General features: G+C 63.7%; 6 protein-coding genes across 6 annotated transcripts; 3 read left to right on the top strand and 3 right to left on the bottom strand.

Moving 5' to 3' along the window:
• Window positions 1-1,323: 1,323 nt before the first annotated feature.
• Window positions 1,324-8,701, top strand: CHLRE_09g386400v5 (uncharacterized protein). Its single transcript, XM_001695128.2, has 18 exons — window positions 1,324-1,645; window positions 1,812-1,912; window positions 2,045-2,410; window positions 2,710-2,793; window positions 3,158-3,271; window positions 3,499-3,597; window positions 3,838-4,178; window positions 4,314-4,383; window positions 4,645-4,826; window positions 4,988-5,108; window positions 5,308-5,436; window positions 5,717-5,840; window positions 5,945-6,294; window positions 6,563-6,743; window positions 6,919-7,016; window positions 7,192-7,354; window positions 7,628-7,965; window positions 8,193-8,701. Exons 1-18 carry the CDS (start codon window positions 1,426-1,428, stop codon window positions 8,295-8,297), a joined length of 3,186 nt encoding a protein of 1,061 aa, XP_001695180.1. The 5' UTR covers window positions 1,324-1,425; the 3' UTR covers window positions 8,298-8,701.
• A 46-nt stretch (window positions 8,702-8,747) lies between these two features.
• On the top strand, window positions 8,748-11,193 carry CHLRE_09g386350v5 (uncharacterized protein). Its single transcript, XM_001695129.2, has 4 exons — window positions 8,748-9,719; window positions 9,927-9,963; window positions 10,154-10,180; window positions 10,372-11,193. The coding sequence occupies exons 1-4, from the start codon at window positions 8,794-8,796 to the stop codon at window positions 10,426-10,428; spliced, it is 1,047 nt and encodes a 348-aa protein (XP_001695181.1). The 5' UTR covers window positions 8,748-8,793; the 3' UTR covers window positions 10,429-11,193.
• Window positions 11,194-11,597: 404 nt separating this feature from the next.
• Window positions 11,598-13,593, top strand: CHLRE_09g386300v5 (uncharacterized protein). The gene is made up of 3 exons (XM_043065388.1): window positions 11,598-12,368; window positions 12,500-12,610; window positions 12,726-13,593. Exons 1-3 carry the CDS (start codon window positions 11,829-11,831, stop codon window positions 12,846-12,848), a joined length of 774 nt encoding a protein of 257 aa, XP_042920684.1. The 5' UTR covers window positions 11,598-11,828; the 3' UTR covers window positions 12,849-13,593.
• A 30-nt stretch (window positions 13,594-13,623) lies between these two features.
• CHLRE_09g386250v5 (uncharacterized protein) lies at window positions 13,624-16,567 on the bottom strand. Its single transcript, XM_001695224.2, has 6 exons — window positions 16,115-16,567; window positions 15,783-15,927; window positions 15,546-15,634; window positions 14,661-14,800; window positions 14,266-14,397; window positions 13,624-14,073 (listed from the first exon to the last, which is right to left on the bottom strand). The coding sequence occupies exons 1-6, from the start codon at window positions 16,115-16,117 to the stop codon at window positions 13,878-13,880; spliced, it is 705 nt and encodes a 234-aa protein (XP_001695276.2). The 5' UTR covers window positions 16,118-16,567; the 3' UTR covers window positions 13,624-13,877.
• Window positions 16,568-17,315: 748 nt separating this feature from the next.
• CHLRE_09g386200v5 (uncharacterized protein) lies at window positions 17,316-22,887 on the bottom strand. The gene is made up of 13 exons (XM_001695225.2): window positions 22,709-22,887; window positions 22,570-22,615; window positions 22,359-22,451; window positions 22,191-22,273; window positions 21,854-22,054; window positions 21,409-21,704; window positions 21,090-21,244; window positions 20,744-20,938; window positions 20,374-20,477; window positions 19,918-20,044; window positions 18,497-18,990; window positions 18,195-18,336; window positions 17,316-18,015 (listed from the first exon to the last, which is right to left on the bottom strand). Exons 1-13 carry the CDS (start codon window positions 22,723-22,725, stop codon window positions 17,899-17,901), a joined length of 2,070 nt encoding a protein of 689 aa, XP_001695277.2. The 5' UTR covers window positions 22,726-22,887; the 3' UTR covers window positions 17,316-17,898.
• A 78-nt stretch (window positions 22,888-22,965) lies between these two features.
• Window positions 22,966-24,007, bottom strand: CHLRE_09g386173v5 (uncharacterized protein). Its single transcript, XM_043065387.1, has one exon. The coding sequence runs from the start codon at window positions 23,631-23,633 to the stop codon at window positions 23,430-23,432; it is 204 nt and encodes a 67-aa protein (XP_042920683.1). The 5' UTR covers window positions 23,634-24,007; the 3' UTR covers window positions 22,966-23,429.
• Between the last annotated feature and the right edge of the window lie 1,512 nt (window positions 24,008-25,519).

Genomic DNA, 25,519 nt, shown 5'->3' with positions numbered 1-25,519 from the left:
CATGTCCAGAAATGGCCAAAATGGCCGATTTGTCTGGAGCCATTATAGGAGCCCTGCCCCGGACTCAGCACTCGTGCATAGTTTGGTTTGCCCCCGTGCTGCCTGCCAGCAAGCTTCGACATCCGTCCCTGGCGCCGTTTGCATTGAGTTACTTAGGACATCGTCAGTAATTTGGGGCAGTTTGGGAGCGGCATGTCGGCATGTCGGGAAATGCCTAGGGAGCTGGCCAGGGACAGGCCGGTGCCGGCCGGGTTTTGCATGGGTGGACGTGCCAGCACATTTCGTACGTATATCAAGTACCATTGGAACAAGCTGTTGCGTAGTAGTCACAGGGGTCGTATCTTGTTTTTGGGGTAATGTCTAGCTCCAGACAAAAACGGCCGGGTGGCCGCCGTCTTTTGTCTGGGCACATGGCGGTTTGGGGCTTCTCCATAGGAATTCGGACAAAACCCGCCCCAAACCCGGGCCAACAAAGTCTCACCACAGACATTAGCCCCGGCAGGAATGTCTAGAAAACGGCCAAAATGGCCAATTAATGTCTGGAGACATTAAGATAGGAGCCCTGGTAGTAGACCAGTCTATCCCAGCATACTGTCCACATGTCGGTCTGTCGCAATGTGTTCATTTTACACAGTGATAGAGCTCACCGAGAGCAGTCGATTGGCACCAGCCTGACAGACAAGAAGGGGCTCTGAGGGGTTTTTGGGGGGTCGTACGGCAGGGGTGTGTGATGGGACAGTGTTAAGGCAGGTTGGTGAAGTCCCGCAGGGTGCAGCTAATTCCCAGACCCCAGAAGATGGCAAACAATTTGCAACGGCTGGTCGAACGCCGGAGTTACTTCGTACGGCAGGGGGGGCGGTCGGTCGGTCGGTCGGGGGGTCCGGGATCGTGGCATGGGGTCAAAAGAGTTCCTTTACCCCCCCCCGGCCTTGGGCTGAGGCCCAGATGCGTGGGGCCTGGGCATGGGGCGGGCCAGCGGGGCTCAGTGCAATTTGTTTCGGCTACGGGCTCTCACACGCTCACAGTAGCAGCAAGAATCGAACCCCTCTCAACGTGCGCTGGGCTCTCACTCCGGCATCAAGGCTGATGGAAAATGGGCCCCCGCCATCAGTGCACGCCCGACGCTCAAAATCGGCATGACTGCTATGCGGCTGGGAATTCGGACCGGCCCCTGCCAGCTGGGCAGGGACGTCGTGGGGCGGGGCTTGGGGACGGGCCTCGGGTATGCGGGGCCTGAGACGGGCCTGGCACACGATTGCGAATTGGGCACCCGCGATTTATTCATGGTAGACCCCCAAGCCTTACAGCCTACATACTTCATCAATCATACATTACGTCGATTCTCTCGTCAATTTCCTTCGCACACTTTGTGCCGGTTGTCCCGGCACGCGATTGATTACAATAGGCAGCGCGTGCACCGCGCTTATGTCCAAACGCACTGCTGACGGCAGCACCGAGACCCCGTCAGCTAAGAAGACAGCCACGACCATGAGCGCCAAGGGCGGGGCGGCTGACGGGGCTCATGTGGAGATCGATGAGAACCTTCACTCCCGCCAGCTGGCCGTTTACGGCCGCGAGGCCATGAAGAGAATGGCCACGTCGAGCGTGCTGATTTGTGGAGCGAATGGCCTTGGCGTGGAAGTTGGTGAGGCGGGATCTTCATTTGTTCGCGGTTGGGGCACGGGATAGCTTCAGTGCCGACAGACCATGAATTACCGGCATTAGGATGGTGGTGGGCTTGGGTGAATAGCATAGGGCTAGTGGTGTGCGTGTGCACACAGAATCAACGGTGCATCTCTCTCGCATTGCAGCCAAGAACGTCATCCTGGCGGGCGTGCGCGGTGTGACGGTGCACGACACCGCCAAGGTGGCGCTCACCGACCTGTCCGCGCAGTTCTACCTGACCGAGCAGGTGGGGCGAGGGGGCGGGGGGGGGGGTAGGTCATGCACCTTCTCTGCCGTGACTACAACGCAGGTCGCCGCCAACGCCTGTACTAAGCTCGTGTGTGTACCTGCCACTTTGCCGCTCCCCGTCGCGCCATAGGACGTGGGCCGCAACCGCGCGGAGGCTTGCCGCGAGAAGCTGCAGGAGCTGAACACGGGTGTGGCGGTGCACGCGGCCAGCGGCGAGCTGACCGACGCCTTCGTGCGGCAGTTCCAGGTGGTGGTGGCCACCACTGCGCCGCTGGCGGAGGCCAAGCGCCTGGACGCGCTGTGCCACGCCGCCGGCACCGCCTTCATTTGGGCGCAGACTCGCGGCGTGTTCGCCCGCGTGTTCACAGACTTTGGCCCGGCCTTCACGGTGTACGACGTCAACGGCGAAGAGCCGCACTCGGGCATTGTGGCCTCAGTCAGCAGCGGCAGCCCGGCCATGGTCACCTGCGTGGAGGATGAGCGGCTGGAATTCCAGGTGGGTTGTGGGCGTGGGTTGTGGACGTGGGGCGTGGGCGGTGGGAGTGGGGGTGGGGGTGGGGTGCATGGGGTGGGTGCGGCTGCGGCTGATGTTCAAGGTGTGCCACTGGCAAGGCATGGCGGTGCGAGCCACACGGAATTGCGCTCTTGGTCTGCGCTGGCGGCACCCTCTGTGGCCTCGCATTACTGTGTATAATGCATGTTGCTCTATTACTGATTTCTGTCGATTGGCGCATCCACAGCCCTCTCCCTCTCCCCCTCCCTCCCTTACCATCCCCTTTCCTCCCACTTGCCCAGGACGGCGAGCTGGTGTCTTTCAGTGAGGTGGTGGGTATGGACAAGCTCAACACACACGGCCCCTTCAAGGTCAAGAACTGCAAGGTGGGGCGGGGTTGGCGGGGGGAGGGGGGCGCGGGGTTGGCAGGGGGAGGGTTGGGGTGGTCGTGGCAGGTCGGCAGGTCGGTATCGAGTGGATGCCGTGGTACCAGCCCAAACTAAATCAGACCAAGGGGGCTTGGTGCATGGGGTTTGAGTTTGTACCAGGGGCCGCGCGCTGATACGACCTGGCCGTTCAGCATCGTCCACGCGCCCCAGCTGCCGGGGAGCGAAACGGCTCCGCGCCTAGCGTTGCGTCTTGGTTTCCCTTTCAACTGTGCCCACTCGCTATCCTGGCCTGTCCGCCCCTCTCCACGTGTCATTGCGCGCTCTGACGCACGCTTCCGCCTTGCCCCCTGCCTGCCTGCAGGCTCACTCGTTTGAGATCGAGGCCGACACCAGCAGCTGGGGCGAGTACGTGCGCGGCGGCATCGTGGTGCAGGTCAAGGAGTCCAAGAGCCTGAGCTTCAAGAAGCTGGAGCAGGTGGGTGCTGAAACCGGGGTGGGGGTGGGGGTGGGTTGAGGGAGCCCGGGGTAGGAGATGCAGAGAGGCCCGGCGGCGGGCGGCACGTCATACAGATCTACGGCACCATTGGCCCCGCCGCCTAAGCCACCAGTTGCGTTCCTGATCTTTCTATTCCCCTCCCCTGTACCGCTGTCACAAACATCCATTCCCCTCCCCCTCTCCCTGTCACCGACCGCCCCACCCAGGCGCTGACCGAGCCGGGCGAGTTCCTGCTCACGGACTTTTCCAAGCTGGACCGCCCCGGGCAGCTGCACGTGGCCTTCCAGGCGCTGGACGCATTCGAGGTGGGTGGGTGGGGGGCTTTTGAAGGGAGGAAGGGCGGGGGGTGCTGGGGGACGGCGAGTGCCATGGAGGGGGGAAGTGTAGGGAGGTGGCCAGGGCACGGCATGGGTGCGGTGGTCCAGCGGAGTAGACACGTCCCACCTGGGCTGCCACCGACAAGGCCTGTCAAGGCAAGGTCTGGCCCTGTACGACCGTTAAGGCTCACCCATGCCGCCCCGCGCCCCACACCCTGCAATACGCAGGCCGAGCACGGCCGCTCGCCGCGCCCCGCCGACGCCGCCGACGCCGCCGCGCTGACTGCCGCCGCGGAGCAGCTGAACGGCGGGCTGGCTGCGGGGTCGGCCGCCAGGCTGGAGGCTGTGGACGGCGCGGTGGTGGGCAAGCTGGCTCACTGCGCGGGCGCGGAGGTCAGCCCCATGGCGGCCCTGTTCGGCGGCGTGGTGGGCCAGGAGGTGGTGAAGGCGGTCAGCGGCAAGTTCCACCCGGTGTTCCAGTGGCTCTACTTCGACAGCCTGGAGTCGCTGCCGGAGCCCGAGCAGCTGGCGGCGGCGGGGCCTGAGGAGTACGCGCCGCTGGGATGCAGGTGCGGGCGGGGGGAGGGCAGCGGCCAGTGGGTGGGACGACAAGGGGGCAAAATGTCCTCTAGTCCTTGGCCCGTCATCCGCCTCCCCCACCCATCCCTTCCCTGCATTACCCATCACGTTCCGCCCCCCTCCAGGTACGACCCCCAGATTGCGGTGTTCGGCCGCACCATGCAACGCCGCCTCAGCCAGCTGCAGCTGTTCCTGGTGAGGGGGTGGGGGGCGAACTGGGGTGTGTGTATGTGTGTGTGTGGGGGGGGGGAGGTATCTTAATCCAGAACCCAAAGCAAGCAAACCGAGTGAACCGAGTGGGGGGTGCTTGGGTGGACAAAGTAGCGCGGCGAGGGCAGGTGGCAGGTGGGCTGGTGGGCAGCTGGTGGGCTTGGGCCTGGGCGGGGGAAAGCGCCAAAGAGCCCACTTCACCGACTGACCGCATGTTCCTTTGCTGTCCTGCCTCCTCCCCTGCAGGTGGGTGCTGGCGCGCTGGGCTGTGAGTTCCTCAAGAATTTCGCCTGCATGGGTGTGGCGTGCGGCCCGCTGCCGGGCGCTGACGCCGCCTCCACCGGCCGCCTGACGGTCACTGATGACGACGTGATCGAGAAGTCCAACCTCAGCCGCCAGTTCCTGTTCAGGGACTGGGACATCGGCAGGTGGGGAGGCTGAGAAGGGCTCAGGGGGAAGATGGGCAGGGCTTTGGGGTCACGGGGTCTGGGGTATCGCTCTGAACCCGCATCTACCCTTTCGTGTCGGCGGCTTGGCAACTCATCAACGGTATCCCCGCCACCGCCACGACCCACCGCCCCCCTCACAGCTCCAAGTCCTCAGTGGCCGCCGCCGCCGCCCAGCGCATCAACCCGGGCCTTGCCGTGACGCCGCTGCAGAACCGCGTGTCGCCCGACACCGAGTCCGTGTTCGACGACAAGTTCTGGCAGGTGGGTGTGGCGGGCGTGTGGGGAGAGGGTTGGGGGCTGCAATGGGATGGGCAGCCGGAAAAGGTTACACAGATCACCTACGAGGATTTGCATCTGCAGCAAGTCGCCATGCCGGCATTGCGCCAACCCATGCGCATGGGGCTCACTTGCCCTTCCCTCCCCTCCCTCCTGTTCACTTTCCCTCCTGTCAACCTGCCAGGGTCTGGACCTGGTTGTGAACGCGCTGGACAACGTGAACGCGCGCCTGTACGTGGACAGCCGCTGTGTCTACTTCGGCAAGCCGCTGCTGGAGAGTGGCACGCTGGGGCCCAAGTGCAACACGCAGATGGTGTGTGTGTGTGTGTGGAGGGGGGGGGGTGCTGGGTCGGTGGGCGGATGCGACGGAGCTGGAGGAGTGTGTGCGTGGGGGGGGGGGATTGAGTGGGGGGGATTGAGGAGTGTGTGTGGGCAGGATTGAATCAACGTGACGGTGCTGGTGTTTTTGGGGGCGGGTGTGTGCAAGCAGCTTGGTACCCGTGCTGCGTGATCCCGGGTGAGCGCGTGGCCGTACACCTTGCACCGCACTCCCCTCCCCCTTGTTCACCCCCCCCCCCCGCGTGCTGCCACAGGTCATCCCGCGCCTGACTGAGAACTACGGCGCCTCGCGCGACCCGCCCGAGAAGCAGGCGCCCATGTGCACCGTGCACTCCTTCCCGCACAACATCGACCACTGCCTCACCTGGGCGCGCAGCGGTGAGAGGCGGGCGGAGGGGGCAGGAGGGGCAGGGAGGATGGACCGGGGCTGCTTACTTGGGACTGGAATAAACTAGCCCCACCCCCCGCCCCACCTCCCACAGAGTTTGAGGGCCTGCTGGAGAAGGCGCCGCGCGAGGCCGCCTCCTTCCTGGCCGCACCCGCCGACTACGCCAAGGCCGTGCGCGCCAACCCGGACGCCTCTGCGCGCCAGCAGCTGGAGGCGGTGGCGGAGGTGCTGCTGGACGGCCGCGCCGCGGACTTCAACGCGTGTGTGGCCTGGGCTCGCGGCCGCTTCCAGGACTACTTCCACAACCGCATCGCGCAGCTGACCTACACCTTCCCCGAGGATGCCACCACCTCCACCGGCGCGCCCTTCTGGTCCGCGCCCAAGCGCTTCCCGCGCCCGCTCAACTTCGACCCCAAGGACCCCGCGCACGCCGCCTTCGTGCAGGTGGGTGCGCACGGTGGTGCGGCTGTGCCCATGAGCATGGCTCTTGGGGTGCGGCGCTGCCCTGCGCCTTTATCAGTGGGACCGGGTGTGTCGTCCCGCGTCCACACTTGGCTGGAACCCCTGGAATGTGTGTCAGCGTTTGATACGGCCCAACCACGGCAACCGGGTACCGCGATCTCCAATTGCCCAACGCATCTGCGCTAACCCGCCTCCTGCCATGCCCCCTCCCTCCCCCCCTCCCCCTCGCCACCTCACTACCTCGCCCCAGGCCGGCGCCATCCTGCGCGCCGAGGTGTTTGGCATCCCGCGCCCCGACTGGGCGGACAGTGCGGCCAAAGTGGCGGAGGTGGCGGCGGCGGTGGACATCCCCGCCTTCGTGCCGCGGGCGGGCGTGCAAATCGAGACAGACCCCAAGGCCGACCGCACCAAGCCGGCGGGCGCGGACAAGAGTGAGGCGCAAGCGGCGGGGGTCGGGGGTCGGGGGTTGTAGGCAGGCGGGTGAAGGCGCTGTGCTCCAGCACCCTCTTCGTCTTCCTAACAGCCCGTTCACTCCCGCTGTTCACCCTTGCTGCCGCCGCACCAACCTGTCCTCCCGCCCTCCCCTCTGCCCACCTGCCTGCACAGCTCACGACGACGAGGCGGTGATTGAGGGCCTGCTGGGGCGGCTGGAGGGCGCAGTGCCCGGGCTGGCCAAGGAGGGATTCAAGCTCAGCCCCATCCAGGTGCGGGACGTGGCTGTCCTCGTTGGTAAGGAACCCGAGACAGCACTTGTCTGGTGCAGTACTGCCCATCCCCTGGGTGTTGTGCGCGCCATGCCACCCCGCCTCCACCCCCGGACGGACCTGTCCGTTTAGGCTCCGGCACCTAACCCCTCCCCCTCCTCCCCTCACCCTGCAGTTTGAGAAGGACGACGACGGCAACTTCCACATGGACCTCATCGCCGGCCTGGCCAACATGCGCGCCCGCAACTACTCCATCCCCGAGGTGGACAAGCTCAAGGCCAAGCTCATCGCCGGCCGCATCATCCCAGCCATCGCCACAGCCACCGCAGTGGCCACCGGTGAGCGCACGGCGGCAGCAGGGGCGGGGACGGGGGTGGCAGCAGGGGCGGGGGCGGGGGCGGCTAACGGAACGCGCGGCGAGCGGAACGGCCTCGTGGTGCTTGTCGCCAGCCTACCGGCGCCCACTATGCCCTCTGTTCGCTTCCCTTTCGTATGTCGTCCCCTCCATCCCTTTCGTTATTCCCGTCGTCCTCTCCTCCTCCGCTCCTCCTCCCTTACCTCTCCCCCACACTCCCCTTTCCCCCTCCTCCCCATACCTCCCCCCCTCACAGGCCTGGTGTGCCTGGAGCTGTACAAGGCGGTGCTGCCCGGCAAGAAGCTGGAGGCCTACCGCAACACCTTTGCCAACCTGGCGCTGCCGCTGTTCGCCATGGCCGAGCCCATCCCGCCCAAGAGCACCACCTACAACGACCTCACCTGGAGCCTGTGGGACCGCTGGACGCTGGAGGGCGACCTCACGGTGCAGCAGGTGCTCGACTGGTTCAGCGCCAAGGGCCTCAACGCCTACTCCATCAGCTGCGGCCCCGCGCTGCTGTACAACAACATCTTCCCCAAGCACGTGGAGCGCCTAGGCAAGAAGATGAGCGAGCTGGTGGTGAGCGTGGCCAAGGTGAGAGCGGCCCGGAGGGTGGGTGGCTGGCTGGGCGGGTGAGAGCAGACCTCCGCACCGCCCACCGCAGTGCTGGGCCATAACCTGTATGCACACAGGGTACTGCGCCACAGTGGCTGCCGCACCCCGCCGCCCTGCTGCTTGGCCCACCCCGCACCCTGCATTCCATGCACATGCACATGCACCCCTCTCCTCCCACCCGCCACCCCTCCCTCCTCTTCATGCAGATGGAGCTGCCCGCCAACCGCGACCACTTCGATGTGGTGGTGGCGTGTGAGGACGACAATGACGAGGACCTGGACGTGCCGCTGGTGTCCATCAAGTGGAGGTAGCGGGTTGGAGGTAGTGCTGGGGCAGGAGCCGGTGCCGTGTAGCCAAGACTGGAGTGGTGTGTGACTAGGGCAGGGGCCGGTGGAGCTGACCATGGAAGTAGGTGGACTGGTTAGGATCGTAGTGACACAACATAAATGAGGTCACCGGAGAATATCGTAATGCGAGACGTTAGCACAGGCTGAGAGGCTGCCTGCAGGTTGGTTGTTGCATGTATGGTGGCTTATGCGGCAGACGTTCCTGAAGGAACCGCATAAGGGAACAAATTTGCAATCCTACACTTAATGAGAAGTGGGGAGGGGTGGGGGAAAGTCCGATGAGCGCACGGATGAGCGTAGAGGGCCGGGGCGGGTCACAAGGTGCATGCGGGTCTGCACCGGGTAAGTGCAGAAGTTATCCATGGACTCAAGCGTACAGCATAGATTAGTAGTTCTCTATAAGTCACAAGTCAGGATACGGTCGATCCTTCCAAATTGACTTCACCCGCACTCGGCTGAAATGGATTTAATAAGCGAGTCAGACCTGAATACATGCTTGAAAACACTAGAATCTTCCAGTCAAGGCGCCGCTGATGGCGACAAGGCGGAGGAGGCGCGCATGCTGGACGTTCTCAAGCAGCTCCAGCGGCGTGGCGTGACAGCTGACCTGCTAAAACGCACCAATGCGGGAAAGCGGCTTAATAAATTCTGCAAGCACGCAAGCGACGCGGTCAGCAAGTCAGCAAAAGCGGCTGTGGAGGCATGGAAGCAGTGCGTCAAAAAGGAAACTGCGGATGGAGGAGACACCGCTGAGGGCGGCGCTAGTCAACCAGCGAAAGCACCCATGGCAAACGACTCCGCGGCGGGTGGGCGGGAAGGGCAGCCGTTGGCGGGCGCCTCGGCTGCACCCGCCAGCGGCACCTCGGGCGGCGGGCTGCGCAGCGCGGGATCCTCGCAGCAGCTGCTGACGCGGCAGCCGTCCGCCTCCAGCTCGGGCTTCAGCGTGGACCCGCCCCGCTGCGGCAACGAGACGCGCGACAAGGTGCGCAGCATGCTGGCGGAGGCGCTGGCGGTGGGCTACGTGGGCGGCGGCGACACCGGCCCCTCCTCACTCCAGTCGCCCAACCAGCTGGGTGCAGCCATTGAGGAGGCGCTGTACGATCTGATGGGCGGCGGCGGCGGCGGCGGCGGCGGGCGGGAGGCGGTGAGCGCCGAGTACAAGGCCAAGGCGCGGTCGCTGTGCTTCAACCTCAAGGACGCCAAGAACCCCGACCTGCGCGAGCGAGTGCTCAGCGGCTCCGTGCCGCCGGAAACTCTGGTGCGGCTGAGTGCGGAGGAGATGGCCAGTGACGAGCAGAAGAAGAAAAACCGCGAGCTCAAGGAGTGGCTGGCCAAGGAGGCGGTACGCGGGGCCACCACTAACGCCGCCACCACTGACATGTTCCAGTTGCGTGCAAGGGCTGGGGCAGGGGGCGCAGGGGTTGGCTGGAGACATGGGACTTGGCTGTCGGAGGCTTTTGGGTGATGGCTTCAGGCCAGGGTCAAGGTGGGAGGCCGTGGGGCGTGTGAGGGATGGCCAGAGGGGGCCAAGATAGCCCCTGTTTGAACGCGTCCTCACTACCTGACCTGTGCTCTTTCCCTTTTGACGTGCAGGTGTGGTCGTTGCAAGCAACGCAAGTGCACATACTACGTGAGTTAAAGCGACATGCATGGCTGGGTTGGGTTGCTACTCGGCACCGGCAGCAGACTGCGGTCTGATGCGTCTGCAGCAGGCGATTTGGTGAAAGGGCCCAAGTTGTCATCATCGTCAGCTGGCTGTAACAAGTGCTATGCCCATATATCCTGCCCGTGTCATGCCCTACCCCGTTGTTGCCATGCAGCAACTCCAAACCCGGTCTGCGGATGAGGTGGGCGCTTGCTGGGTGCTGCTCGGTAGTGCTGGGTAGGGCTGCTCGGGATGCAACCTCGCGCGCGTTCCAGCCTGTGGGTACAGCATGCTCTGCCTGCTTCACTGCAGCCACTGGACATATGGTACGTCGCGACACCTGGCAATGCTAACGATGTGGATGTGGCCGCCTTCCCCTGTTCGACCCCGCAGCCCATGACCACCTTCGTGACGTGCACCAATTGCGGGCAGCGCTGGAAATTCTGCTGAGGAGTGCGGGCGGCCGGAGCAGCGAAGCATGTACGCGAGGATGGACGGAAGCAGCGGGCATGGAGCTGGTGGATGGGAGGAGCCGGTGAGCGGTGAAAACTACTGCCGGCCAGTGTAAGCCTGGCGTTGATAGCACCGTGACGAACTGGGGTGCATGCTGTGACAGTCGATTGCTGCGGCTATGCCACGCGCCAGTGCACCAGTGCTGCAGCGCCAGTGCTGCAGGCATGATGTTGTCACGTGCTGCTTTGTTTTAATCTTTGGCGGGTGGGAGAAGACGTGCATTGTCACATGATGTAGTGCCGCGGGCATTCATTCACCCCGGCACCGGCAGTCTCGCACCAAGCTATAATCCATAACTCCCTTCAGGGGTTTAGGTTGTGGCGTGCATGTGCATAGCGGAGGGGGCGAGCAAGGCCACGTGGAGGAGGACAGCGCGGCGTCGCCCAAGAAGCGGCGCCGGCGCGCAGGTTGAGGCCGGCCGGTGTCTGGTCTGCGGTCTTTGCTGGCGAGCGTAGCATGGCGCGGTGTGTGGCAGGATGTATCGCTGTTGGGTTTGTTGCCGGCGTGTGCTTGACAGCGGGACGTGGCTGGATATATGGCGGGCGTTGCCTGTATAAACCGACCCCGGCCATGTCCAGGGTATGAGGTAGGCGCTTGCGGCAGACGCGCGATGTGTCGTGGGTGCTTTGGGGGTTAACTCAAAATCAATAGGAAACAGTCGCGCTGCCAGGAGAATCTGCAGCCGCATATGCGAGCTTTTTTGGGCTGAGCCCCCCCAGCGAAGCGTTCCAGGACAGCCTTGGCCGCTCCTACTCCGGCGCCACCTCTCTCGCCGCCCCGTCGTCAGGCGCCACCGCCCGCACCTGCACCACCAGCGGCACCGCCGCCCCCGACTCGGCCCGGCGCCAGCAGCACAAAGCGCAGCAGCAACAGCAACAGCAGCAGCAGCAGGTCGAGGACGAGGCGCGGTGGCAGCAGGCGTGGCAGACCTGGGTCCGCGAGGCGGCGCTGCTGGTGAACGCCCACGATGCGCGGCCCAACGAGCTGTACGTGAAGCGCGTGGAGGAGGCGTTTGCGCGTCTCAAGGCCGCGGCGGTGTACGGCTGTGCCAAGCACCCGGAGCTCATCTGCAACATGTGCGTAAGGAGCACAGTGACCGATGACTAATTAGCGGCAGCTTTGCGGGGGGCCGGGGGCGCGGGCGGGACTCGTGGTTGGACGAAACCGCGGGCGCTCGTGTCGTGTTTTGGGCCAGCTGGGCCGTAAGGGTTCCTGATCTATGGCAAGCACCGCGCTGCTGTTGCACCGGCACGATCTGTCAAGGTCCTGCATTAGTCAGATGGGTTTAGCGCCAGAAGCGGGGCCGATTCCATATGAGCATGGGCCACTGGCGGCACATGTCAGGCCTGGAACGACTCCAGCCAAACCGCCCACAGCTTGCGCCAGCCCTGCAGGCGTGCGTCGGCGGCATCCCCACGGCGGCGACCGCGTCGGCGGCCCGGTTTGAAGAGCGCCTGCGCTACCTCTTCGTCAGTGGGGCGGCAGGGCAGGCGGCGGGGCAGGAGGTGGGGCAGGCGGCGGGGCAGGAGGCGGGGCAGGCGGCGGGGCAGGCGGAGGCGGCGGGGCCGGCAGAGGCGGGGTCCCGGGGCGCGGTGCACGTGCTGTGGCACTACCACTTCTCCGCCTTCCGCCGAAAGCGCTGGGCTGCGTTCATCCAGCGCGACCGCGCGCTCCACCGCGTCGCCAAGCAGCTCACGGGCGGCAGGCCCAAGGAGGAGGTGGTGGTGGGGTGGGGTTCGTGGGCCTTCCAGGGAGGGAAGGGCGGCTCCCCCATCTCCGTCAGGGGCGGGCGCGCGCCGACGGGGCGGCTCATCAAGCTGCTCCGTGAGCGCTACGCCAAGCATGTGTTCATCATCGATGAATACAAGACCTCCAAGGTGGGTGGGTTGAGTGGGATTGCAATTGCCGGTGGGTGGGTGGGCCGCTGGGTTTATGCCTGGCTTTAGCGGAACCATGCAGACCTGCTACAACTGTGGCCCCCCTCCCTCCCACCCTCCCGACCATGCAGACCTGCTACAACTGCGGGTGTCAGGAGATGGCCATCAAGCGGCTTGGGGGGCTGAAGGAGGGGCAGTCGCCCTGGTCGGTCAAAGTCTGCAACGACTGCTTGACGACCTGGGTGAGGACCGTGCATGTGCGGGGACGGCTGGGCACTGGGGACGGATTGATTGACAGGTTGACGGTTGGGACAGCTCATGTGCGCTCTCCTCTTCCTCCCCGTTCCCCATCCCCAGAACCGCGACGTCTCCGCCGCCAACGTGATCCGTGTGCTCCTCCTGCTGAAGCTGATGGGCTTCGAGCGGCCGACCAAGCTGCAGCGGCCGCCATGGCCGCCGCCGGCGGCGGGGCCGGGCTGAGAGCCTGAACGGCGCTAGCAGGGCGTGGGGCTGAGGGTGCACGTGTTGATTGGCGGCGAGTGACGTGACTAGTTTGTTAGCTGCGGGTTAGCACGGACTGTGCACCCCACCCAACCGGCCATGTCCGGATTTGCGGGGATGCCAAAGGCCCCCAACATAGAGGCGTGTGCTTAGTAGGCGCCCGCGTCAAGGTGGCCCCGGGATCAGCCCTTTTCCTGCCATAAGGCAGCCACCTCCTTGTTTACATCGCCATAGGTCGTCGGGCGGGCTTGGGCAGTGTAGCGGCAGGTGGATGAAGAGCAGTCCAGAGCCGCTCCGAAGTCATGTCAGTGCTTTGGGGGGGACATACCGTAGTTTGCCTCAAATAGTCCGTAACATCAGGGCTCTCACTCTGGCTGAGTTGGACCCGCCGCCAATTTGTGATCAATAGGCTTTACCAGGTACTAGTATGCGACACGAATCCCCCGGAGACACACTCTGCGCAAAACGCTTGGTTATGGCACATTGTAAGCACATAAATGCTACTGCGTGTACAAGCTCATGCGGAAGTCGGGCAGGCTCTTGCGGAAGTCCGGCCTAGATCCGTTGACGTAGGGAGCTAGATGGGTTGATCCCGTCTCAGCGCGAGCCCCAATACACCGTCCTGAGTGGTCGTCTGCTCTAGGCGCAAAATCAACACATTGCTTCGGCGTGTGGGGGACGCGGCGTTGGCGAGAGCCACAGATGGGCCTATTATCGTGGGGGCATGTCGCACCCATGGAGGGCACTGCAATAATACTGCCTTATATTACATTTGGTGCCGACGCATGCACGCTCGCACGGACTCTGAATTGCTGCGCCCCGGGGGCTTTAGCCGCAAAAGTGACCCGCAACTAACTACCGTAACCTGCCCACCACCCCACGCCCCCCACCTCCACAATCACTCGCAGCGCTGGCCTGGCGCACACGTTGAGCGCTGTCACACGTCATCTGGCATGTGGCACTGCCCCACCCCCACCCCCGTCCTTTGGCCCCGCCGATCCTAGCTGGCTACATCTTGGCCACTTCCAGTAGCATCATGGACTTGGGCGAGTCGTTGGAGTAGCCCACCTCCTCCGACAGCGTCTCGAGCAGCGCGTGCTGCAGCGAGAAGGGCTGGTTAAGCACGTTGATGTGATAATAGCCGCCGATGGGCACATCGATGTTGGCGGTTGTGCCGTTGATGTAGGAGCCTACTAGCAGGTACCTGGACAAGGCAGAGGGCAGGGCGGGGCAGGGCAGAAGGCAGGGGCCAGGACAGGGATGCATGCCAAGGTGATGGATGCATGGGCTCCCTCAGGACGGCTTGGGGTTGCATACGGCCATACCGCATCGTACAAAACTTTGCGTGCGTGCCCCCGGTAGGCCGTCCTAGCTCCCCCACATCGCCACGTCGCACCTTGCGCCGCTCTCCCGCACGTTTCGCAGAAAGGCATGGGCATAGCTCAGCGGCAAGTGCTGCAATGAGTCCCTACTGAACACGATGTCAGCCCGCGGCAGGCCCTGGTGGCACACGTCCGCGCAGTAGAACCTGTGGGGCAAGGCGCACACGTGTCCAAATGCCCGCGGACCTTGACATCTGCTGGGTCGCTGGACCGCTACCAAACGGGATTGGCCACCTAACCGTGTTAACTGGTGTCCACAGTTCCTGTGGTCAGCTTGGCCACACCCCTTGTGGGCAGGCCCGGCCACGCATGTGGTGCACCGACAATAAGACGCCATCCCTCCCGCGCCTATCCCCACTCTTCTGTCCCCTTATTCCTGGCAGTGACTACGGCTGCATGTCGCCCTCACCTCCAATTAGTGCGGTTGGCGTAGTTGACCTGGTGCTGCGCGATGACATCACACGCCACGTCAATGCCGGTGTAGGTCATGTCCGGGACCTGCTCCAGAACCAGCGGCATCCAGGCCAGCGAGCCACAGGGAGCGTCCAGCTGCAGCCGATGTATGTGGATGAAAGGGAAAATGAAGGCGTGTCGCGCAATAATCTGTGCTCGAGAAAGACTACTGCCCCAATGTCATGCCCTTGCAGTGTTTGTCTTGGTCTGGTCACAGCGTCAAGTTAGCTTGGTCGCTGAGTTGGCGTCGCTTTTACTGCGACACTTACCGTATTACTCATATACTCATACTGCACCCGCCCAAGCCTGCACCTGCCCCTGCCCAAACCTGCACCTGCACCCGCCCAAACCTGCCCCTGCCCAAACCTGCACCTGCCCAAACCTGCACCCGCCCAAACCTGCACCTGCACCCGCCCCTGCCCAAACCTGCATCCGCCCAAACCTAGCGATGGCGGGTGATGGGGTGCGTTTGTGCTGCAATGGAGTACAGGTTGATGCTGTCTTCCCCAGCCGTCCGGCCTAGGTCCGTTGACGTAGGGAGCTAGATGGGTTGATCCTGTCTCAGCGCGAGCCACAATACACCGTCCTGAGTGGTTGTCTGTCCTAGGCGCAAAATCAACGCATTGCTTCGGCGTGTGGGGACGCGGCGTTGGCGAGAGCCACGGATGGGCCTAATACCGTGGGGGCATGTCGCACCCATGGAGGGCACTGTAATGTACATCTGGGACCATGCTGTGCCCCTGCATGCAGTTGGTGCCGCTGCTTTCGCAGACGGCGCCCGTCTAATTCTGAGCATACGGCCACACATGACAAATGTCCCCCGTGCCCCGCCCCCTTTCACCATTGACTTGATGCCATACTTCTTGATGACGTCGACAAGCTTGGGCCGGAGTACCGCTGTCGAGGAGGGCTCGGACCCAATACCCGAGCCTGCGCAACAATGAGCAGGATTGGTGACGGTAGTTTTATGAATATGGTACTTGGCCGCAGGGTGACACGCAATTGCCGTGGCACGGTTGCGGAGCCTGGGTACTCGTTGCAGGTTTGGCATTAAGGCATGCATGAAAGTGGCACACACCTCCACCGGCGTTGCCCCAAAATTTGCTGGAGTAGATGCGGGAGAAGACATCCTTGGTGGGCACCCCCTTCTCATGGAATTCCACAGTCCGTGGTAGCCGCATGGTCATCTCCAGCCGCACGTGCGGGCCGTGTGAGTCCCAGACCTAGTTCATGGTATCACATGCGATGACGCAAAAGATCCAACATTGGAGTTGCGCTTTCAAACCGAGGTTGACGTAAGAGATCAGTAGCAACGTTGCCAACGTTGCCAACCGTTCAAGACTGGTGGTACGACGCCCCGTAAGCCCATGTACGATGCCCTGCAGGGGGCCTCCCTTGACGCCCACGCACCATGAACACCCGCTCCGACAACTGTTCCGCGTCTTGCTTGGCTTTGATGCAGGCGGGGTTGTCGCACGCTGAGAACTGTGCAAAAATAACCGCATGGTGTTGTGTCAGGGCCTCCCTGCCACAGCTCACACGGGCAATCTGAAGTTTGGCAGCCACATCTCTTGTCGACGGACACCTATCGGATACACGGCATGCTACTGTGATATTGGAAGGCGCAACGAGCTTGGTCAGGTCGAACACCCGCTGCAACAGTGCATCGCAACCGAGCAGCAGCAGAGTCTGAGATCCGCTATAAATTAAAGAGTTTGCCACTTCATAATGCACGGCCGCCACCTCTTTTGAGGATGGTAGCTGCACCCAGGGTCCCTGGGCGTGAGCAAGTTGGAGCGAAAGTAATAAGAGCGGCAAGACATGCATGTGCATTTTCTCATAATATTACAGCATGTCTAATATTGTAGACTTCTGTGTAATGCTGTAGACAATATCTTCACAATCCGAGGGATGCAGGCAGCCAACTGCCAGTTCTTGCGCAAGTCTCACGTCGCGTGTAGTGCATGCAAAGCAACGTCAATGGGGGGGTCGCGCGGTTCGGTGATACGTGGAAGACACGCGGGGCAGTCCGTGGAAGATGGGGGGCAGGCGTGCCAGATGGTGGGGTATGCAGCTACAGTCCTCGACCATAAACTTCTAGTACCTGGACGCTTGCGCCCTGGTTAGTGTGTGCGCTGTGCGTGTGTCCTGCGGCCTAGACGTTTCCCGGCACTTCTGTGCCTAGGCTTGTGGCGTTGAGGCACAGCGGTGGGGCTCTGGCGGGTTGAGGCTTGGCTAGGACTCACGGTGCGCGGAGTCACACGGACTTTGTCCGCGGGAGGGTTTGCAGCAAAGTCGGGGTTGGTGGAGTCAAGTTGGGCCCTGATAGCATGTGATGGCTCGGCGTCTTCGGGTGCTGGGACTGTCGCCTCTGTAACATCCGCATTCATAAACTTACATTTTGTGGTCCATTTTTGCGTGTTTGAAGGCTGCGACGGGACACTGTCAAGGCAGGTTGGTGGAGTCCCGTAGGTTGCAGCTGATCCCCAGGCCCCAGCAGATGGCAAACAGGCAGGGCAGGAGTGTGCGGCTGGTCGAACGCCGGAGTTACTGTACCGACAAGTTGCTGGCTGGCTGGAGAATGCACCCCTGACCCCAGAAGATGGCAAACAATTTGCAACGGCAGGGCAGGGCTGCGCGGCTGGTCAGACGCCGCATTTACTGTACCGACGAGTTGCTGGCTGGCGAGAAGTTTGCTGATGCGCATTCCTCACGCTCCGGGCGCCCGGCCAGGCGACAGCACCACACCCGTGACCACACCGACACACCGCGGTCTGCGAGCAAAGATTGGACTTGCTGTTCAGGACAGAGAAGAGGGGACTTAGCCCTCGTCGTCTTCCAGCGCCAGCTACCGCAATGACATCAGTATCCTGATGATGTGACTCCGAATATCGTGTCTGCACGGCCCAGGACAGTGGCGTCTGTTGGCACGCATACACCAGCTCCGTGCAGGCCCTCCCTGTCCGGCAACCCCTGCCGCGGCCCACTCTCAGAAGCAGTTCAGGCGGGCATCTCTTATGGACTTTTTGTCCAGCATTAAGATGGTCACCAGCTTCCGCTTATCCCACTGATGCAGCTACTCGCTTGTCAACGCCTCTGGTGCGACACCCTCAAAAGCCGCCTACGCGGGATCCAGGCTAGGCACTGCCGACATCGACACGCCTAGCACTGCTTGCGTGCAGCGGCCCGGCGCCTCAGGCCTCTGACATGGCTGTGGTGTCTGTGTCCGCGCCACTGGCCGCATCCGCCTCAGGAGACGCCTCCTCGCCCGAGCCAGCCGGGGCCGCGGCGGCAGCGCCGTCCAGCAGCGCCTGCAGGCCGGCGGGAGGTTGGGAGGCAGGAGGCAGCAGATCCGAGGGCCATGGCACGTCAGTACGCGCACTAGGACCGCGTGTACGGTGTTCGAGAACGGCAGTCCTGGCCTGGAGAGAACAGCATACGAGCCCGTGTCTAAACCCGTGCCCCCACAACGCCCGCCCAAGCCGCTCACCTGCGCCTGCGCCACCACCTGCCCCAGCCGGTAGCCCTGCCCCAGCAGCGGCAGTGCCGACACCACCTTGCTCAGGCCGTCAGGTGAGCAGCCGCCGCTGGACAGCTTGTCGCGGCAGGCTAGGACCAGCTCGTCCAGCCACCTGCAGGGACAGGGGGGGCAGGAGGGGCGGGAGCGGCAGGAGCGGTCACAGGGGGTCAGAAGGGTCAGGGATGAGGGCAGTCAACAACAAGCACACGTTATACAAGACCTAGTGGCTAGGTGCAGCTACCCTGAACACGCTCCCGCCAAAGTGCCCCCACCTGTCGCTGGGCGGCCTGTACTGCCACAGCGCCAGGCTCATGGCCACGTTGGCCAGCTCGTCGCCTGACAGCTGCCCCCAGGCACGACTCAGCTGCGCGGCCAGCAGCCGCAGCGCGTCGGGCGGTGGGCTGGCGCGCAGGTAGGCCAGGGAGTAGGAGATGGTGGCCAGGTCGGAGGGCAGACAGTAGCGGAGCTGGCCCGTGAAGGCCTTGGTGGCGGCGGCCAGCCACTCCTCAGAGGGCCGCCAGTCGAACTGCGTCAGGGCCCAGGTGGTGCGGGTCAGGTCAGCCACACGCATGGACTCCACCGCGCCCAGAGCCGAGCCGCCGCTGCCCAGCCGGCCGCCGCCGCCGGACCCGTAGGCAGTGGCGGGCGCCTTGCTCCCCAGCAGCAGCGGCTGCAGCCATGCGCCCGGGTCCGCTCCGCCGCTGTAGCCCAGGCTGGCCAGGCCAAACAGCGTGTTCACAGTCTCCAGAGTGCTGAACTCGGGAGCCTGCGGGCGGGAGGGAGGGGGGGGGTAAGGATGTTTGGAAAAGCGGTACAGGATGCACTAGGGGGGGAGGGGTGGTAGATTCCAGCCCAAACTAAACCGAACCCAATGCAATAGAGCAGGTGGGGAAGGAAGGAGGGGCGGGTTACGTGCACGAGCCCAACAATGTGTTCCCACGTGTGGTTACGTGAGGCATCAGGCATGGGATGGAACGCCGTTGGGGGGCTGGCGGGGTCAAGGCCTGCTTCGCGCCCTCAGCGAGCAGCGAGGAATGGTCTGCCAACGTAAAGCCTCGCCATGCCACATCCTCACCGCGTGCCCCCGGCTCTCGCACTCTCCCCTTAGCAAGACTTAATCCCCCACCCACCACCACCTCGTGAGTACCCCTGACAACCCTGACAAGCTGCCTTGTCGCCTGCCTGTGCCTGCTGCCTAACTGCCCCGCGCTTGCCCTCCACTTCCACTAACCGCCCACATGCCGTGTGCCCCTTGCCCTGAACCCCTGCCTTGCGCCCACTCTGCCTCTTTCGCCGCCTGGGCTTGTGTGTAGTCTTGTCTGTGTTATCCCTACCGCCGACGCGCCTCGGCCCTTTCACTGTGCCCTGTCCTTTCGGACTTTGCCTTTCCCCTTTACCACATGTCGCGCTTCTGGCCCGACGCTCCCTGCCTGGCGTCGGGGCTGCTTTCCTGGTCGCCAGGTAAGTCGTCAGTTTTGTTTGTCGTCTCCGCGTGCCTGTTCTGTGCTGTTGTGCGCGCCACCGGGCCCGGGTGACAACATTTATCGCCGGCGCCGCTCGCCTTGCTGCTCCACGACGCCTCGGCCCCCTCCCATAAGTGTTACTGGTTGCAACTGACGCCTCTGCCTGCTCTCGCTAGTGTGGCGTGGTTCGCTTTAGTTTGGGCTGGTATTTGCACACACACACCCCGCACCTGCTTGGCCACTGCTGCCGCGAATGCCTCCAGCCAGGCGGCGGGCGGCACGTACCCCAGTCGCGCCAGTGAGCTGACTGTGTTGGACAGCTCCACGGGCTTGAAGCCGCCCAGCCGCTTCTCAGACCTGTGGAGGCGGAAGGGGAAAGCAGAAGTGCACAGGCGGCGGTGAGGGAAAGGATGTGGCGACCGCGCTGAGCACCTAGTACCAAGCCGACGTACATTGTCAGGCCACCGAGTAGCCTTCCAGTCCCGAGCTCCTTTACCGTGCCCCTTGCATTGCCTCAGCCTGACAACCACTCCGGACGTCCGTCCCCTGGCACTAGTGAACCCATGCGTGGGGCTACGGCATACACCCCCCCCCCGTTCCCGGTCCCTTGCGCCCTCTCTGCTTCATGTTTCGGTGCTCATCTCCCACCCTTGTCCCCGCCACCCCACCCGCACCCGCCAACCCACCAGAACACGAACTGTCCCAGCCAGGCCTCCCCGGGCGACCAGCTCATGCGGCTGAAGGCCCACACCATGTTGGACCACTCCCACGAGTTGAAGTTGCCCATTAGCTGCAGCGCAGGAACGGGTGGGGGATTGGGTGGATTGGTTTGTGCTGGATGACAGGTTGCAGCCAGGGCCGATATGTCACCGGCATGCGTCAACAGCCTGGCCCTCCCTCGCAACGCCTCCCCCGCCTGCCCCTCCCCGTAACGGCTTTCCACCTACTATGGGCTGCATCCTAGCGTCTCCTGTTTCCTTTGGAAAGGGTAGAAGCTGCCCCTCGCGCGCCAACCTAAACCACAACCACCCCTCGCAAGCCTGTCTCCCCTCTTACCGCCAGCGACCTGGCCGCCAGCGCCTCCACCAGCTCGGCGTTGAACAGCTCCAGCCGCCCCACCGCGTACAGGCACGTGGCCACCTGCTTGGGCCGTAGCGAGGGAGCCAGCGCCGCCACCCAGCCGTACAGCGCCGCCACCAGCGCCTCAAACTCGGCGGCGTCGGATGCGGGCGGCTTGCCCTCGCGAGCCACCTGCCGCGGCAGTGGGTATGCGGGGAGGGGCCAGGTTGGCAGAGTGGGAGGTGGGACGGCGCCGCGGCGAGTGCGACCGAGCGAGGGCAAGTAGGCAGCAAGGTCACCTCGTACACGGTGCAGAGACAGGTGGCCAACCCCAACACCTCACCCTGAACATCATGTTGGAGATGTTCTCGCCGTCCAGGCTGCCGCCGCGCTCCGCCAGCACCGCAGCCAGAGCCCGCCAGTCAGCCGCAGTGCGCACGGCCTCGTTGTTGGCGTAACGCTGCGCCACCTCGTCCGCACTCAGAGCCTCACGCGGGCCTGCAGTGCAGCGGGTAGGCGAGGTCGGGCGGTCAGGGAGAGGCATGGTACTGCGGTTGGGGTCAACGAGCCGTACGGATGGGGTGAGCAATCGGCATTCACGCTGGCAAGAATCTTCATAGCTCTCCAACTAAGGCCATACGCCAGCACCAGCCCACTCTTACCCCTGTACGTGCGCCGCTCCTCGCCGCCAGCGCCGGCGCCACCCCCCGCGGCCGTGCCAGCGCCAGTGACGGCCTCCGCACCGCCGTAACGGCCGCCGCCCCGGCCCCGGCCTCCATAGCCACCACCCCGGCCGCCGTAGCCATAGCCGCCGCCGCGGTACTGGGACTGGTACTGGCCGCGAGGCGCCCCAGCGCCGCCCTCCTCCGTGCCGCCCTCCGCTCCAGCTCTGGCGCCGCTCTGTCGCGCCTCACCACCATCCCAGCGCCGCTCGCCGTATCCGCCCCGGCCGCCCCGCCTGCACATGTATGAAACCAACGCCGTAAACGCGAGGTACTGCTGGTACCGCATCATACGTAGGCATCGTCCCATTCTCCAGTCTGCTTAATCTCACATGCTGTAGCCCTTCCTCGCCGTAGTCGTTAACATACCATGGCCACAACACACCTGCCGCCGCCACCGCCACCACGCCCCCCATGCTGGCCGGTGTTGTTGTTTTGCTGCTGCCAGCCGCCACTGCTACTGCCACTGCTGCTGGGCTCCGCTGCGGGTGCGGCTGAGGTCATGCCTGGGATGACCACCTCCTCGGACTGCTCCGCGCCCTCGCCCTCGAGCAGCGAGGCGTTGGCCCACTCATCGTCCTCGCCTCTGCAGGATACCGTTATTGGGTGCGGGTGGGGAGGGGCCGGAGGAGGTCGGGACAGGTGACAGCGTGATCGGGGCGGAGGAGCGCGAGGCAGGTCAGGCAGTTTTGTGGAAAGGGGCAAAGGACAGCCCGACTCACTCGTCGCCGCGACGGCCGCGCCCCTTCTGGCGCTTCTGGTTGGTCTGCTTGGAGCGCCCGCCGCGGCCGCCCCGCCCGTAGTCCTGCGACCAGCATATGCAGTGACGTCATTTCCATGCTGCTACAGCATGCGTGCTGACTGGGCAGGCGGCAGCAGCTCGCACTTACATCGTCGTCGTCATAGGCGTGGGCAAGCACAGAATCCCGAGTGGGGGCAGTGTGTGTGGCATGGCGGTGTCCCCTGAGCACCGGCCTTGCCATCTGCATACACAAGCCATAAATGTCATAGCGTTCATGGCAAGAATTGCCGCATGCGAAGAGCAATTGCGCGATCAAAGCATTGGCTTGCAGCAGTTTTGCGAGTCGACCAGGAACCCACCAGCTGCTGCGATACATCGTAGTATCGTCTTGGAGCTTGCGTTAATCTGCAGACCAAAGTGAAAACCATTGACGTTTTGCAGATCGCACGGCTGAGAGCCGCCCGCAAGAACCAGGCCCGCAATTCACGTTCGCCTTGCCTTTTCGATAGCAGCATAATGGCTTCACTTCTTAAAAGCTACGGCGAAATGGGCTGCCCTTTAAGGCTGAAACGGGCTGCCTCGGGACGCTCCGGCACAGAGACAAGCAAGTGCTGTCAGCAGCCACAGATGGAATTGAGCCAGAAGTACATGAAGCTACACATAATCTGGACCTGCTCAGGGCCCCCAATATCGTTAAATGAGCGACAATCGCGGTCAATACCCCATGCCACTCAAGCATGCCACCCCCAAAGGTGCGCTCCCAGGTTACCCTACCAAACATGTGACGATGTTATATGTACCTGATATCAAGCCCCATGGAGACTGGCCTCTGGCCCCTGTCCTCTCATTGCACGGCCGTGCACTTGCTGCCTTCTCCCTACAGCAGCCTGCAGCAGCCACATTTGCTCCAACGTTCGACCAGCCGTGTGCTCATGCCTGTCCTCGCAATTGCTGCTGAATGCTGGGATCAGGGCCAAATCCACAGATGTCGCGATGTTGGGATGTTGCGCACGGGTTGTCGAGTCAGAGTCCAGGGTGGAACCGTGCGCTGGTGCCCATCATCCCGGCTCGGCATCTCTTGGGATGCCCATGGATGTCCCGACTTGTTCCTTGCACAGCGTAACTGCCCATGTACGTACACGTACCTAGCCCCTTCCCCCCACTACGTATGCGTGCCTCACCCCGTTCCCCCACTACGTATACGTACTCTGTAATAGCCCTAGCTGGGTTTCTCCGACGGCACGCGCTGATGGAGATGCTGCTTGGTAGCTAGAGCGCGGCCTGCGCCCTGCGCCGCGGTGGCGGTGGCGGCGGTGGTGGAGGGCCTGGCCCCACCACCAGCAGCAGCAGCAGCAGCAGCAGCAGCAGCAGCAGCAGCAGCAGCAGCGGTAGCGGCCCTGGGCCCAGCAGTTGCGGTGCGCATGTGCGTAGCGGAGGGGGCGAGCAAGGCCACGCGGAGGAGGACAGCGCGGCGTCGCCCAAGAAGCGGCGCCGCCGCGCAGGTTGAGGCCGGTCGGTGTCTGGTTAGCGGTCTTTGCTGGCGAGCATAGCACAGCAGCGTATGTTGTAGGCCACAGCAGTCAGGAGTGTTGTTGCTTGTGGCTAAAGGATGTCCTACTGCTTGGTTGATTGCTGGCTGTGCTTGCGCTTGGCCCCGAGACGTGGCTGGACACACATGGCGGGCCGTGCCTCTGCGAACCGAGTCAACCGACCCCGGCTACGGCATGTCCGGGAGATGAGGATAGCCGGGCGATGAGGTTGTTCGGCCTTAGACTGTGAAGGGGCTCAGCCCCTTTTCCCGTGACCGGGGAACACTTGTCCCAATATCTTGTGTCCCACAAACTACTACGTACTACGTACTGTGCAACCCTGGCCCTTGCCCGGAGCACAGGTGTCGCCCGAGTACTCGCGACAACCTGCAGCACGCCATGCTCACGCTGCCGCAGCCACGCGCACCTCCTGTCCAGAGCGCACACCTGCTCTGGTGAGAGTCCACCGGAAGCCATGGCCACGCACCAATCCTGGACCACAACGGTGACCTCAGCAGGGTCACTCCTGGCCAAAACGCCGCAGGGCGCCGGCAGGGAAGCGGCTGGGCCTGCATGCCTCATCAGTGGGACCATGGCCACACTGCCCGCAGCCACACGGCTCGCGCCGTGCCACCGGCATGTAAGGGTTGCCCTCAGCTGCACTGCGTCGATGGCCAGCCGCCACAGCGTCTCAAAATGGCATCGCCCCCAGCGCTCTGTCTCCTGCCACAGACGCGCAAGAGTATCCCGGATGCAGCCTAGTGAGCCAGCCGCTTCCTCCGGCAGGTCCTCGCGCTGCGTCTCGGCATGGGGCGGCATACCCTGTGCTGCGCGCTCGAAGTCTACGTGCAGGCCGGTTCACCATATGCGGCGATGCCGCCCAGCTGTAATGGCCGTAACGCCGTGCGTACTGACAGCTTCGCCAGGGGCACTATGATGGATTCCGTGCCGGGCGGGCAGGCGCCAGCCCATGTTTGGCATGTGGATGGTGCATACGTACCTCGCGGGTGGACGGGGCTGGCTACGCCGCGTCGGCCCATTCGGTGTTCAGTCATGTTTCCGGGATGTCCTGCAGCAGGCTCTCAAGCGCCCTGAGTGGGGGTTCGCGGCGCCGCTGACGCCTGTCGGTCGGTCCGGTTTTGCGCGCACCCAGGCTGGCCAGTCGACTGCTGCAGTGCCGTCAGCTGGCCGTGTTCCCCAGGCGCGCACCAGGTCTCAGACGGTAGCAAGCCGGGCACAGCCGCGTAGCGCTCTGTGGTGGCAGCTCAGTCCGCGGCGGCCGGTTCGCTGCGCTACCTCCGTTCCACATACCGTATATACACACACACACACACACACACACACACACACACACACACACACACACACACACACACACACACACACACACACACACACACACACACACACATGGCTCTGGTGGCTCTGGCGGACGGCGGACCTCGTCACGGAGTACGGCCAGGTCGCCGAGGCGTACGGCGCGGCACTACCCGCGACACGTCGCGGCGCGTGTTCACTATCAGGGGGGTAACTGGATTCTGGGGGGTGGGGGATGGGGGGCTCGTCACGAACAGCCGACGCGGCCACTGCGGCCGCGAGCGTGCCTAGCCTCGGTGCCGCCGTGGAGTGGGGAGCGGGAGGCCAGCTCCCGCCAGCCCACGGCGCACACACGTCACACGCACACACACCAGCTTGACACGCGTCTGGAAACGCTGCAACCGCCGCCCGCCACGTCCCCCATGCAGCCTCGACCCCGTTTAGTCGCAGTGCCACCGCTAAC

This window comes from Chlamydomonas reinhardtii, chromosome 9, assembly GCF_000002595.2.
Source record: "Chlamydomonas reinhardtii strain CC-503 cw92 mt+ chromosome 9, whole genome shotgun sequence".
In the NCBI taxonomy this organism is placed as follows: Eukaryota; Viridiplantae; Chlorophyta; class Chlorophyceae; order Chlamydomonadales; family Chlamydomonadaceae; genus Chlamydomonas; species Chlamydomonas reinhardtii.
This window is presented reverse-complemented; position numbering and strand designations above follow the sequence as displayed.

What these genes read in the sequence shown, in the direction of transcription:
- CHLRE_09g386400v5 (XM_001695128.2), top strand. Translation starts at nt 1,426, where the DNA reads ATGTCCAAACGCACTGCTGACGGCAGCACCGAGACCCCGTCAGCTAAG. An exon ending in AGGGACTGGGACATCGGCAG is followed by an intron (nt 4,827 to 4,987) that starts GTGGGGAGGCTG and finishes CCCCCCTCACAG; the next exon opens with CTCCAAGTCCTCAGTGGCCG. An exon ending in TGGTGGTGAGCGTGGCCAAG is followed by an intron (nt 7,966 to 8,192) that starts GTGAGAGCGGCC and finishes CTCTTCATGCAG; the next exon opens with ATGGAGCTGCCCGCCAACCG.
- CHLRE_09g386350v5 (XM_001695129.2), top strand. Translation starts at nt 8,794, where the DNA reads ATGGATTTAATAAGCGAGTCAGACCTGAATACATGCTTGAAAACACTA. An exon ending in GCCACCACTGACATGTTCCA is followed by an intron (nt 9,720 to 9,926) that starts GTTGCGTGCAAG and finishes TTTGACGTGCAG; the next exon opens with GTGTGGTCGTTGCAAGCAAC. An exon ending in AACGCAAGTGCACATACTAC is followed by an intron (nt 9,964 to 10,153) that starts GTGAGTTAAAGC and finishes GTTGCCATGCAG; the next exon opens with CAACTCCAAACCCGGTCTGC.
- CHLRE_09g386300v5 (XM_043065388.1), top strand. Translation starts at nt 11,829, where the DNA reads ATGTCAGGCCTGGAACGACTCCAGCCAAACCGCCCACAGCTTGCGCCA. An exon ending in ATGAATACAAGACCTCCAAG is followed by an intron (nt 12,369 to 12,499) that starts GTGGGTGGGTTG and finishes CCGACCATGCAG; the next exon opens with ACCTGCTACAACTGCGGGTG. An exon ending in ACGACTGCTTGACGACCTGG is followed by an intron (nt 12,611 to 12,725) that starts GTGAGGACCGTG and finishes CCCCATCCCCAG; the next exon opens with AACCGCGACGTCTCCGCCGC.
- CHLRE_09g386250v5 (XM_001695224.2), bottom strand. An exon ending in TTGGGGCAACGCCGGTGGAG is followed by an intron (nt 15,635 to 15,782) that starts GTGTGTGCCACT and finishes ATTGTTGCGCAG; the next exon opens with GCTCGGGTATTGGGTCCGAG. An exon ending in AGTATGGCATCAAGTCAATG is followed by an intron (nt 14,801 to 15,545) that starts GTGAAAGGGGGC and finishes CATCGGCTGCAG; the next exon opens with CTGGACGCTCCCTGTGGCTC.
- CHLRE_09g386200v5 (XM_001695225.2), bottom strand. An exon ending in GGTGGCGGTGGCGGCGGCAG is followed by an intron (nt 21,705 to 21,853) that starts GTGTGTTGTGGC and finishes ATACATGTGCAG; the next exon opens with GCGGGGCGGCCGGGGCGGAT. An exon ending in TGGCGGCCAGGTCGCTGGCG is followed by an intron (nt 20,478 to 20,743) that starts GTAAGAGGGGAG and finishes CCTGCGCTGCAG; the next exon opens with CTAATGGGCAACTTCAACTC.
- CHLRE_09g386173v5 (XM_043065387.1), bottom strand. Translation starts at nt 23,633, where the DNA reads ATGCGCACCGCAACTGCTGGGCCCAGGGCCGCTACCGCTGCTGCTGCT.